At 41.6% G+C, this 14,025-nt stretch overlaps 1 protein-coding gene across 1 annotated transcript in view; it reads right to left on the bottom strand.

The window, feature by feature from the left end:
• CLYBL (citramalyl-CoA lyase) overlaps window positions 1–14,025 on the bottom strand; it is a 177,662-nt gene that overhangs the window by 71,233 nt on the left and 92,404 nt on the right. Inside the window, 1 exon segment of the mRNA XM_059834314.1 lies at window positions 13,804–13,993. Coding sequence (XP_059690297.1) covers window positions 13,804–13,993 — 190 coding nt within the window.

The raw sequence follows: 14,025 nt of genomic DNA, 5'->3' as shown, positions 1-14,025 counted from the left end.
AGACAGCAAAACTGAAAACAAACTCTAAAATGCTATAGGATATAGTAGTTATCCTCATTACTTAAGGGGGTTTATCCTCATTACTTCAGGGGGAAAGAAAGATAGGTCCTTTATCTATGGACCATGCACTTCTGGGGGACATCAAATTCATATCCTTTCTGATGTGAGAAATCCCAGGCATGTTCTACTCCCATTTCTCCAAAGGTGCTCAGCCCTTCAGGGGGCTGTGGCAATGGCTAAAAGATACCCGTGTGCTTTAAAGCAGCAGGCTTATGGACAGTTCCATACTTCTACATACAGGGGAAAAAAAATAAGCATTTGAGGGACAGATTTTTGAAAAAGAGCCGCAACAGAGGGCAAGCAACTATTTCCAATTCCCACTAGGGTTCATTATCTTTGGTGCAACATGCACACAACAGGGGATAAATCTTGGTCCTGTTGATGCCAAATGGTGTGAGTTTTCCCACTGACATAATGGTGCCAAGGTTCTTCCTCATGGCACTCACTTCAGAGAGGGACAGTTTGGCAACTTAGAAATTTCACGCTATTTCCACGGCTTAGATGTTGTTATATCCTTTGCAAGGTAAAGTTTACGCTACACAACTATGATTTAATAAAGCCCGTAAGGCAGTCACAGCCACGTCTCTGGTTACAGATTTAACCACAGCAATGATAGCTATACACACAAACTCTGACAGAAAAGATGCTTGGTAAAAATGTAACCCAGTAAGTAATAATGGTTAAGGTAACAACACACAAGGAGGAAAACCGCAGCATTTCAAAAGCACCAAACCAAGAATCAACCTGTGAAGCCATGTATTAGGTTTGCAAAGGCACAGTTAAATCTCTGATAACAAAACCCCAGTCTGACAGTGACTCAGATCTAGTTCTGCTTTACTTGAACTAAGAGATTGGGAGGTTGGAAGGCAAAGTTAGAACAAATTGTTTCAGTTTAGCTTTCATTAGTAATTAATGAAATTCTCTATTTGATAAGAAGGAAGGAATTTGTGAGACAAGATGGCAGCCAACAGATACTGTTACAGTAAAATCTGTACTGGGTCGACAGCACTGAATATGATGTTGCAAAGTCTGGAAGAAATTGTTCGGCATGTTTTTGTGACTGATAAGTTTATCAAGCGGATTCCTCTTAACCCTCCACAAAACAAAATACTACTTCTGTTATTTCAATGCAGCAGCTGTGAATAAGGGCTCAGATTCTAAATACAGAACTTTTAAAATAATTTACAGGAGATGTGTACTTCAAAATTTTAAGTAATAAAAGGTTTGCTCTGCAACTGTGATAGGGACAAAGACTTTTTAATTGAAATATGACATGGCATATACCCTTACAGCTATTTAGTCTATCAATGCCTAGAATAAGTTATTGCAAGACAAGGAACTTCAGTGACCCACTCATCTCCTGTACCGCTGCCTACAGCAGTTGTCCCATAATTGTCCTTCAAGGTATGTGAGGAGAACTTCATCAAGGTCTTTGTGGAACAGCTTTATGGGCCTGTTCAGTAAAGGGATGAATGTTTCTTCTGCAGTGCTGCCAGTCCTTGGCTCCTATGGCATCTATCTGGAATGCAAAGACCTCAGCCCTCAGGGCAGGAGAAAGCATTCATGGCTATCCCACGCTCATGTTGGATAACTGTGAATTAGTCACAAGGCATGTATAAATCAATGCATGGGCTACCATATGAATTACCAATTGTGGAGCCTTTTCCTACCCGGTGTACTTCTTTTGTATTTGAGGCAGAACACGGCCACTCCCAGGTTTAATTTCTCATGCATATTTCACTCCATTTTCCTTCCTGCAGTATTTGTGCCATTTATCTTGTCCTATATTCACTTTCCTTTTTTTCCTACTTTTGGGAAAAGCATCTAATATCCCTGTAGCATTAGTTTTTCTTTGTTAATGTCAAAAAATGTTAATCCGTGAAGACTTGTTTCCTAGATAATGTTAATTCAGCTGCCAGTTTTATAATAGGATTATGCTTTCCAGGATTTAAAAATCCCACTTGTTAGCTACAAACCAGACTTCTGCTAACAGCTATAAAATCTAATTTAATCCCTATTGGCATTAACTAAATAGCTGAGGTATAATTTCTGTCTAGCTACACTTAACACCCTGCTATTGCCATAAATATATAAAATTCCCTTTGAAGTTATAAAAGAAACTGTTCAGTAGGATAAACAGGGTCTCATGAGTCCAATCATATGCTATCTCTAAGGCATAACAAATGTTGTTTACATATTGTAAGGATTTTGTGGACAGTTTATTTAAATAGATTCACCCATGTTTACATGTATTAATTTGCCCTTTTTCTCAAGAAAATGCATACTAAATTATGATCTATAATTATTCTCTTTACAAGCAATTGGTTAATGAGTGGAAGATTGGGTCTGTGCGGAATCAAAGTTTAAAATGGAACCAAATAACCTGACTAAGCTGGAAGAAAATACCAATTCATTCAACATATCCCCTTTTAACGCATAATAGCATTGTGAAACCTTAGAAGATGAAGTTATCTCAAGCCTGGCATAGACGCAGCTATTTTGAGGCAATCTAGTAAGAGACTGTAACAAGTAAGGAGGAAAGAATGAGAAAGCCATGGTTTATAATCATCCTAAAATGAACAGCCAGGATCTTTACAACCATTTGCTTCCAAATGAGGAACACAAGGATTTACGGTCTTCTGGAGCTCAGTGATCAGAAATGAAGAAAAATATTTACAATTTCTTTTTTCCCAACCTTAAAGAGGTAATAACTGGCAAGTACATTGTTCTGGAGAGGGTAGCCCTAATGCACTGCAGTGGAAAAAGGATAGCAAAAAGAGCTATTACAGTGATACACAGTAGACAGCACTATTTTATACAGCCATTCAGGAGCTGAAACAGAAATCTCAGAACCACCAAGCTCCTCTAAAGGTAGAAATCATAGTCAAACTCAGAGAACACTAGGATTTCATTTATCCTTTCAGAAAAGATGCAAAGTGCTGATCAGACTCCAGAGCCAGCTTATCACTTTCCTTATTGATAAACAAGAAGACAGATCATCACCTCCTTTGTGATATTCGTAGCCAAAAGGAAAGATGGGCAACCTCAGCAGAGCAACTTACAATAACACCCAAATCTGTAGTATGCTGGATTTGCAGATGTGTGCATTTGTCTTTGGAGACAGATATGTAATATACTTTGTCCAATGCACCTAGATGTGCCAACAACTGCACATGCTCCATACATACATAAAAAGCACTCCCAAAACAGCAACTTTCAAATGCAGCTAGGTGGTTTGACTTACCCAAAATGAAGAAAAAAAATTGGCAGTTTTTCTGCTTCTTTGCAAAAAAATTCCTTGGTTGGAAGCCCAAACTCTGGGCATGGCAATATGCAACCTGTGGACACACTGAGAGCTTTAGTGCCCCTGCAGCCTGCTGCATACTATGTAGCCAGCAGAGCTATGCAAGTTTACATGGGAGTAAACAAATACTTGCACTTCCTAATGATCTGTCCCCGTTTATTATGGCTTTCACAATAGGGACTAGAAAAATCACAAGAGTTGCGTATCATGTTCTATTCTGGTACGTGATTGCACAATGAATTCATGGCTCTGGATGTTCTCCCGTTTCAGTAAGCCAGAGATGTCTTTTTGTAGCTATTTTGGGTACCAGCCTGTTCCATGAAAGTGTATTCTTTTGGTGTATAAAGCACTGTTTAACATACAGTCTTTTCACAATTCAGAGAAGAAAGTAATTCACAGAATATGTAAAAACCAGGGCTTTAGGCAATCGTAATCCATGTGTTTTGTCTTCTGTCAAACAGAGATAAATTACTCCACTCTAAGTCGAAGGGATGTCATGGCATGGGCTTAGTTCATGGTGGAAATAAAAGGCTGGGTTTAGATGGTTCTATACTTATTTTAGGAATGGTGTGTCCTGCAACTAGCACAGCACACATGCCTTCAACTCAATATATAGTGGTGTATAGGAGGAAGCAGCTCAGCCTCCTGAAGGGCTTAATCCTGAATTAATCATTTAGACACAAATGTCCTTAATTCATTGTGAAATGTTATCTCAATAAGGACTGCAGAATCTGCAGCATTGTAAGTATTGTGGACTCCTGCTAACTGGGCATGCAGTGGAAGGAGACGAGGCTTCCACATATGTACTGAGTGCTAGGATACTTTTCTCTGGTCTCCAGAAGAATAATAGATGAAACCAAAGGTACAGAGGTTAAATATGCTTTCAGCTGACACCTGCCAAGGTTCCCAAGCCTGACCATGACCACACACATCCCCACCCTCATCTGCAACTTCCATGTGTACAGCTATGCTATATCACCATCTGACATCAAAAATTCCTTTTTCTTACCCAGCATCCTGCCACACTTCCTTGTTTTGCTACCTAATAATACTACTAAACCCCAGGTAAACAGGTAATGTTTAAATAGTTTGGTAAAATAAACCACAGATTTCGCCCATAATCTTCTGAGTATCTCTAAGATTCCCCGCACTCCTCACCATCCTGGGACAGGTCCGGCTTTGATGGCACCAACGCACTGGGAAAAGTACCACCCATTTCCACCTTCCCTTACCTACCTATCTTACCTAAATCAGACCAAAGGTCCACTGAGACCACTACTTTGACTCTGACTGTACAGATACCTATTAGAAAAGTTTAACAAAGAGGGCAAGTGCTGAATTCGCTGCATGTCCTACCGCTTTCTGATCCACGCCCGTGTTAATGGAGTCTGTGGGTTTCCTCATGCTTGGCTTGCCTCTCTGTTTTCAAAATGTGACCCTTGCAATGTGGAAGAATAAGCAGGGTGGACTACTGGTTACAAGCACAATGGAGTCTTAGGTTCAAGACTACGTTTCAAGATAATTGCAATAGAATCTTGGACATACAAACATATTTCTCTGCCTGCTGAAGGCCAAGAAAAAGGCAAAGGAGACCTTGAGTGCTGAGAATCCCTGCGACTGTGATCTGGTATCGTTATGTTATGCTCACCCCCCAGTACCCTGTCAACACAACCCAACGCATGGCTCTGCATACAAACAGAAGTCTGCCCAAATTCAATCCAACTTTTTGTATTGGCTTGATTTTCTGTAGCACGCTTGAAACTCAATGGCTCCCTTCAAGCTAAGTGCTAGATGCTCACTGGCTGTGCAGCCAGGTCCTTCCTGCTACAAAAACAGATGAAATATTGAAAACTGGTCCAGAAATGTGTAGCAATACATGACTTCCAGCCCTGCAATTAGCCTTCAGTACCCAGGTGTGCTGATGTGCGTGCGGACAGTGGACTGCACACGAAGAGTTGAAGTACTGTGAATTCCAAGTCCATACAAACATTAACTGTATGTTTTAAAATATTTTCCCAGGTCTATTAATGTATTTCTGCCTGAAATCCCTGTTAATAATGAGCCAAGACATTTTCCTTAAGTTTCTAGGCACCATTCTGTCAGTAGTAATAGTTATATCAGAACATGGCCAAGTCAAACTTAATTGGATACATCTGAATCAGTGGAAAAGAAATAACTGGCAATTCAAAGGCTCTGCTCGAAGAGACACAGGCATTGCTGAGCTCATTAAGAAGAAAATTGCTGAATATTGTGATTGTCCTTATGCATCCTCAAATCTTTATGTAAGGAAGATGATTGGCTTGTAGAGTAAAACAATAGGAACAAAAACTGTTATTGTCACAGTTACCACTCAGGAGTGGCAGTTCTTCCAGGACCATGGTGGGATTAATAAGGAAGTGAAAACACTTTACAACTTTCATAAAAATGTATATTCATCAGAACTCTTCAAGGATCAAAAAGGCCTTGCAGAGTTTCACTGTACAGTTCAGCTTCCCTACAATAAACCAGAGAGACTTTTGGACTCCCCAATTCCTACAGAAGAAATTTCCCATGCTACGGAGACTTTTAATAATGGCAAGCCACTGGGGAAAGCAGCATTCCCATTTTAATTTTGTGCATCTTTTGAAGAGAAGTCACCCTACTATGCGCCTGTGTACATTTAATCATTCTCTACACACTTTATCAGCAAGCCTTCTCCCTGTAGAAGGAATACAATTAGGTACAGTACTAATTTATTATAAATAAAGCAAAGACCTGGTAAAATAACCTAGTTATCAATGTTTCATGCAACTGTGCCTATGAAGTACTAGCTAACATTCTCACTATGAGCCTAGAGAAATACCTGCGGCACTGATAAATCCTAAACAACTTGGCTTTATTAAAAAAAAAAAAAAGATTATCATCACATAATACAGGAAAACTGTTGATTTTAATTGAAGTAGCTAGAGATTTATGGAAATCAACTGCAGCTTTTTTCCACTGATACTGTAAAAGCCTTCAGTAGCACCAATAAGGAAATGAATTTCAATAAGGAAAGCCTAGTATTTTTTTTGTATACCATGCCGACCCATTTTATGTATTTATCTCCACCCCCAAATTTAGTTGAAGTGTTTTTTTATACGCAAGAGCCTCTTCTCATCAGTGATAAGGAATAAAAAGGTCAGAAGGCCTCAGGTTAGGGGAAAAATGGTAGGCAAGGATGCTCTCTCGCTGGCGTGCTGTTTGTTCTGACCCCAGGATCAGATCACTAGAGAGATGGAGGAGGCATTCTCATGGGGAGAAATCTCCATAAAATCAGCATGTATGCGGATGATCTGCTCTTAACTGTAATGAACCCAGAGTCATCTCTTACGTATGCGTTTTTCATAATGGAACAGTTTGAAAAGTGGTCAGGTTTTAATCCCATTTTTAAAAACAGACGATTCAAAAGAATTAATTCAATTTTTTTTTATTCTGTGGCACAGCAATGATCTTTTAAGTGGCTGCTACAAGGTATTAAGTAGGAACAAATTTATGCTATGACCCTAAGAGGCCACGCTGCAGATAAGCCAAATAGGTCCTTCCCTATCCATCCTCTTAGCCAAACTGAATTTCCTCTCGCTGCTGAGGGGAGCAGGGAGAACAGAAGAGGCTCCGAGGCTGCTGTTTCTCCTCCTGAGGAAGGGATGTGAGGAAAGGACAGAGCTGAGGCTTCCTCCTCCCCAGCTTCTATTGCTTCAGTGCTAGAGGAGAGAGCAACTTCTTTCCAAAAGACACAAAGCGATACAATTCACAGCAAAAAGGGCTTAGGAACTTAAACATTGTTTTACAGTGCCACCCCGAACATTAATAAATTTTATGGGATGAATGAGATCTATTTAGTTCCAGAGGAACAACTATAAAATTTTGTATTTTCAAGTGTTTCATGTCAGAGGACCCCACAGGCATTTTCCAGCCATATGTATGCTCCAAGGGATTGCTTTTGTACCTCTGATATAAAAAATGGGGCGGGGGCAGAGGAAGATGGGGTGGTTTTTTGATTCCTCATTATAACACTGGAATTCCCTGTGGAAAGAAAAGGCTGAATCCTAGCCCCTTCAAAATTTGCCTGAGATAATTTTCAATGGTCATCTTTCACAGAAGGGACTGTGCCCTAGCTGGTCTGATGGCACACTAAAGAGAGCTACAGAGTGAGGCTCCATATATCCCAATTATTCAAAACCATCCTTCTGACCTTGATGAAGATAAAGCCACTAACAGCACTGGTTTGGAGGCATCAAAATGCTCTGAAACTCTTGTCAAGGACTGAGAAAGAGGCATAAACACTAAAGCAGCAGCTCCAACTGGTCTCTTGCTAGGCTAACAGGCAGCTAACACCTCCTCTTTTTTTTTTTTTTTTTTTTTTTTAATGGTTGGACTTGATGATCTTACAGGTCTTTTCCAACCTTAGGGATTCTGTGATTCTGTGATTCCTGGATGCTCTGAAGAATAGCAGCACTGAAGACAGGATCCTGCTGAAAAAACGCTGTTCTAGAAAATTCTTTTAAGGGTGGTAACCTTACAAGACCCATGGGAACTAACAATGAAATCTCAGCCCGCTCTGCCTCTGGAAAATGGCATGGAAATCTTCCTTTCTCCAACAGGAGGAAACTTTTCTACCTGATAATAGGTTCACCTGGCATGGAAGCACGGTGAATAATGCAGGTCTACAGAGAAAGCTACACCAGGGAGTGCTGGCTTGGCTGAGAGCCCTCGAGATATCTTCAGACAGCTCAGCTCCTACACAGGGACCTCTCAATGGCATAACATGCAATTCAGCTTACTGGATTATATGACTTGGTCAAGCATGTTAATGCAGCCATCTTTTTTATCTTTTTCTTTTTTACAATTAAAATGAAAGAATATTCAGGCCTTCTCCTGCAAAGAGCTAAAATAAATATAGGCTATTTTTGTAGCATTTCAGAAAAAGTCTCTGCAGTGTGATGCATTTGCAACATATCAACACTGCAATCTGCATTATCTCTCATTTTATAGTTTTAGAATTTCTATGTGAACTGTTCACTTAATAATATCGCCAAGCGAGCCATTCTGAGTAATTTCTTTAAAATGTATAGCAACACTGGAGAAACTTTACATGTACATCAGTGGGGAAGAGTTCCTATCTTCATCTGTGAATAGTAGCTCAGGGAAAGTAATTTTCCTTTAGCAGTATTCAATTCTTCCCCCAACCAAAAACTGAATTGGTGTTGTAGAAATACCCAATGTCTTACAGAGCCAGACACCTGGAAAGGCAGCTGACAGTCCACATTGTGTGACATTATGCATTTGAACCTCTAAAAACAGCCTGTGGAGCCCCAATCACGATTTGAGGTCAGCATGACTAGTAGGATATGTTCAGCAAGACTAAAGCTAACTTTGTAAAAGAAGGCTGAAATTTTCAGCAACACTGGGATATTTTCCTATCATCTTCCCTGTTCTGAATTTTTGAAGACCTCCTACAGCTCTGTCCAGTCCCAAAGTGGTTGCAAAAGCCCCAGGTGTCCTACTCACACCAGGATCAGCTCTCACCCTACTTGCAGGCTTAGTATTCAGTATACTATAACTTTGCTTTTTAGTCATTTCTTCCCAGTGGTTTCCCTCAGAAAATTCACTGAGAAATTTTCTCCTTGTGAACTTCTTACTGCAGTTTTTTTTTTTTCTGATTCAGTCAAAATATCAACTAGAAAAAGAGATTTAAAAGAAGGACAAATCAACAGATGATACCTGGAATCATGGTCAGTGTTGTAGCTCTTGAAGGTAAGAAACGCAGGCATGAAAATAGTATGCTCATTAGGGTATGGATATGGGCTCCCCTCTTCTGGTGCTCTCTGAGAGCCATTACAAAATATAATGGTGCGGGGAGGGCGCAGGGGAGGAAATCTTCCAACATTTCTTTTGAGAGAAAATATTGTATAGAAAATAGTTAAAGGTTTTTAATTTACAACTGCTGCCTCGAAAGCACCTACTGCAACCAGATGCAGTTTTGCAAATGTTATCTGCTTGGGTTATAGGAAGCTCATCTTCGTTTCCCTCTAAATAAGCAAGCGAACGGAGCTGCCAACATTCCAGATTCTTGATCTCTCCGAATCCCAATACAAACCACACAGAATCTTGTCAAAACAGACTTGTTAAGATGTGGTTCAAACTTGCTGCTTGGACTTGATTCAAGTGAAGGCCTTCTGTAGACAGGTGAGTTTGGCCCAAGGCACTGTGAACCTTCAACCAGGTCCTGATTTTCCCCAAACCCAACATTTCGGCAGCAGTTTCAAGAAAATCCGTAAGTGGCATTTTTACTGATATAAAACATGGCAATAAATAGTCAAATTCATCAGTAGTATTTGCTTTAAAAATAATGATTAAAGGACAGACTCAGTGTTGCTGTGTTTCCCAGTGGGTTTTTTTTTTCTGGCCCATTTGCAACAGACCACTGAATACTGTACTTCAGTGCATGTCCTTGCCATATCTTTCACACAAAGTCTCCAAACACCTCAGAAACATTAATAAATCAAGCTGCAAGAGCAATAATAATTTCAGTTTCACATTCACAGAACCTAAGTCTCAAAGTCTTCCTGAGTATCTGTGGCAGATCTAAAAATGAAATTCAATCTTCCAATCACTTTGAATTATGCTTTTCTACTAGATCATGAAACCACACAGTCTAATTCAGGTTGGAAGGGAAGTCAGGAGACCACCTCTGCCTCCTCAAAGCAGGGCTAACAATTGCTCTACACCGGGTTGCTCACGGCTTCATCCAGCCAAAGCCAGAATACTCCCATGGAGGGAGGATGCACCATTGATCTGGACAAGCTCTTCCCGTGTCTGACCACCTGCACGGGGAAGACTTTTTTCCCTCGTCTCCAGTCAGCATCTCCCCTTACGCAACCTGTGGCCATTGCCCTTGCCCTGTTGCTGAGCTCCTCTGAGAAGAGCCTGGCTCTGCCACCCATCCAGCTCTGCTCAGGCAGCAAAGCCTCCATCAAGACTCAGCTCAGCCGTCTCTTCTCCAGAATGAACAAACGCAGCTCCTCAGCCTCTGTTCCTGTGCTATGACCACCTTGGTGGCCTTTCCTGGTCTCCCTCCCGTTGGTTAGTCTTTCTCTTGTCCTGGGGCCCACAGCTGGGCACAGTTTCCCCTCCTCAGAAGACCCTCAAAAGCCAAGTGGAGGGGAGGGACCCTTCCCCGGACCTGCTGGCTGCACCCGTGCCAGCACAGCCCTGGAGGGGGTTGGTCACCTTTGCTGCCAGGGCGTACCACTGATCCTCGGGTGGATGCTATCAGGCCCCATAGACTTGTGTCCAGGTGGCATAGCAGGTCGTTAACTGCTTCCTCATCATGGGGAGTTTATTTTGCTCTCCATCCTTGTCTTCCAGCTCAGAGAGATGGATACCCTGAGGATACCTGGTCTGGCTGTTAAAGACTGAGGCAAAGAAGGCATTAAGTACCTCAGGCTTTTCCTCATCCTTGGTGACAATGTTCCCTCCCGCATCCAGTAAAGGATGGAGATTCTCCTTGGCTCTCTTTTTGTTGTTAATGTATTTATAGAAGCATTTCTTGTTATCCCTTACGACCATGGCCAGAGTGAGCTCTAGCTGCTGGGCTTTTGCCTTTCTAATTCCCTCTCTGCATGACCTAACGAGATCCTTGTACTCTTCTTCAGTTGCCTGCCCCTTCTTCCAAAGGTGATAAACTCTCCTTTTTTTCCTGAGTACCAGCAAGAGCTCCCCGTTCAGCCAGGCCAGTCGTCTTCCCCGCCGGCTCTTCTTATGGCACTGTTACTCCAGTAGGCTGGCTATCCCAGCCCAGTGCCAGAAGTTTGCTTTTACTGTTGCTGGACTACATTACCTTTCTGTCAGGTTGTTCAACTGTAAAGCCCCATCAGAAGAGCAGCTGTGCCCCCCAGCATATCAGCTGGACCCCAGTTTGATTTCATCATGAAGCTGGTGAGAGTGCACTCCATCCCATCAATCAGGTTGCTAGTGAAGAAGTTAAACAGTATTGGCCCCAGCGCAAAATAGCACTCAGCATGGACCTCCCAATTCCTGCCAAATTGCCCCCTGCCCTATAGTCTATCCATCCAGTCAATTTTTTCTCGGGCTGATGACCAGGATACTACAAGACACCACGTCAAAAATCTTGCCAAAGTCAAGGTAGACAATATCTATTCAGCACTGATATTCAAGGACAGTAATTTGTTCAGAGAAAGTGATCGGGTATGTCAAGTGTGATTTGCTCCTGATCAGTCCATTCTGGCTAGGTCCTTCGGTCCTTGAAACACCTTCCATGAAACCCAGCACCATCACTTTCCTGGAGACTAGCGTGAGGTTGATGGGCCCGCAGTTCCTCACTCTTCCCCTTTCTGATGACAGCTGTGACATTCACCTTTCTCCAGGCATCAGGAATGTCTCCCAGCCACAATGATCTTTCCCTGACGACAGACAGCAGCTTCAGGATGACACTAGTCAGCTCCCTCAGCGGCCTCCGAAGTGTCCTGTCTGGTCCCATGGACCAGCTTATTTAAATAGACCCTAATTCCATCCTGCCCTGCTGTGGCTACTACCTCCCTCCCCCAAGTTTTGCTTCCAGGAGACAACCTAGGAGGCCTGAGAACAGACTCTGACAGTAAAGCCTGAGGCTTCATGGAGCAGTGGGTCCACACTTGCTCTGGTCTTCCTTCTCATTTTTGCTGCTGATGCACTCGTAGTAGCTATTCTTGTCCTGCTCATCCCTCACCAGTTTTGATTACAGCCGAGACTTGGCCTTCCTCATTCTGTCTCTACGTGCCCAGACAACACTTCTGTGTTACTTCTTGGTTGCCTGTCCCCACTTCTACCTCCTGTCTGCTTCCTTTTTGCATTTAAGCTCAGTCATGGGTTCATCCGTCATCTCAAGTTCCTATTACAGTTTTTCCCCCTAATTTCTTTGAAATCTTATACCCAGTGGCGTAATTCCCCTTCATTTCAACAGAGCTAGAATTTTATCACGCTTTAGAAATTACTACTATCAACTTGGTCACCTTGATCATAAAATTTTGTTTTGCTGTCATCCTTTATTACAAATAGATGCTTCTGCTATAAATGATTTGTTTGGTATAATTAAGCTGTAACTAAAAATACTACAGTTTAATATACAATTGTATCTTGTGTCATCTTACAGCAGCAGCCTCCCAAGTATGACCTAAACAATACTAATTCACGGTCAAAGTAGATATAATCTTAGTCTTCCACACAGAATTTTAGCAACTGGAAAATGTTTTCCAACTGTCTTCAGCAGTACAGATGAACATTCAGCAATGCTATTTTCACTTTCCAGAACTAAAATAGATATACGCAAACTCTGTAAACTTTATTCTTTCCAACATACCTGTAAAGAGCTGAAGGTTAAAGAGATCACTATCAAAGGGAGTCCTTCAGGAAAGCATTAACTCCCAAGAAAGAGAAAAGAATAAAATTTCATCCACGTTTTTGAGATGACAGAGGAAAATTTGCAAGCCTGTTTTCATAACTTCCTGGACAACACATTCATACTTGAAACCTAAACAGTGTTTGCTGTAGTTTGAAGCACTGTAAAAGGGACCAGAGAACTTACAAATATGAAAATGATGTGATGGCAAACTTATGTTCCTGTTCAGAAATACCTTTCACTAGGAAACTTTTACACCAGTTTCTCATATACATTGCTTAAGATGTTAAACATTTTAAAATGGTTATTTTCAGATATTTAAAAAATTTGCTTGCAAGCAAAACTGAACGTATGTTAGATCATTCTCTCTGCTTTCACAATTCAATGTCAACAAAAACTTGGCACTGGTACCTAACACATCTACACCTCCCTTCCATGCTGTTCTCCATGCCTGCTTTCTTGCAGCTCTTTCAGTCTAAACTGCCCTCCAAACCCTGGTGTACTCAGGTTGTAACTTCTCCTTCCTTCAGAAACACCCCTAACAGCACTTCATCCAAAAAGCTGAGTAAGTAGATCTTTCTAAACACCCCAAGGCTTGAACCCAAACCCACGTGCTCTTTCACTCACAATCTGAAGATGCTTTTGTTTCAACAACAAACCCCCACCTGGTGATTCTGAACTAACTTCCTTTCCTGCTTCTCTTCTCACAGACCATTTCTTACTCTTCCCTAAGAAATATGCAGTGGTAACAACAATATCTCCCACTCTTCTGTGATGAGAGCTTACACCCAGCTCTGTATTCCTTCAAAACCCCCTTCCCACTTACTCACACAGGTTCTCTTTCAGTTCTGGATAAGCAGACTTTCCCAACCCCTTCACAAAGCCTATCACTGTTACCTTACTTTGTATATCTTAAGATTTATCTTTGTCTCTCTTGTTGTCACTTCTCCGAGGCAAAGGCAATGTTTTTCCACACGTTCTCTTCAGTGCTGATTGTATCACACAGATAATTTTTAATTACCTTTCTGTTCAGAGCCACGCCATCTTCACAGTCCAGCACTGCACAATCTACATTTAGTGACGGGATTTTTCGTATCTTCTTTTCATCATCCGCAGGTACATAGAGCACAGCTCGCCTGGGAACGTACTTGTGAGATGATGCAAAGCGATAACTAAGCTTAGGAACACCAGCTGGCAGAGGAGAATCCACCCTGTAAAGGATATTGTTGAAATTAGACTCTTG

The sequence above is a fragment of the Gavia stellata genome, chromosome 1 (genome assembly GCF_030936135.1).
Source record: "Gavia stellata isolate bGavSte3 chromosome 1, bGavSte3.hap2, whole genome shotgun sequence".
NCBI lineage: Eukaryota > Metazoa > Chordata > Aves > Gaviiformes > Gaviidae > Gavia > Gavia stellata.
This window is presented reverse-complemented; position numbering and strand designations above follow the sequence as displayed.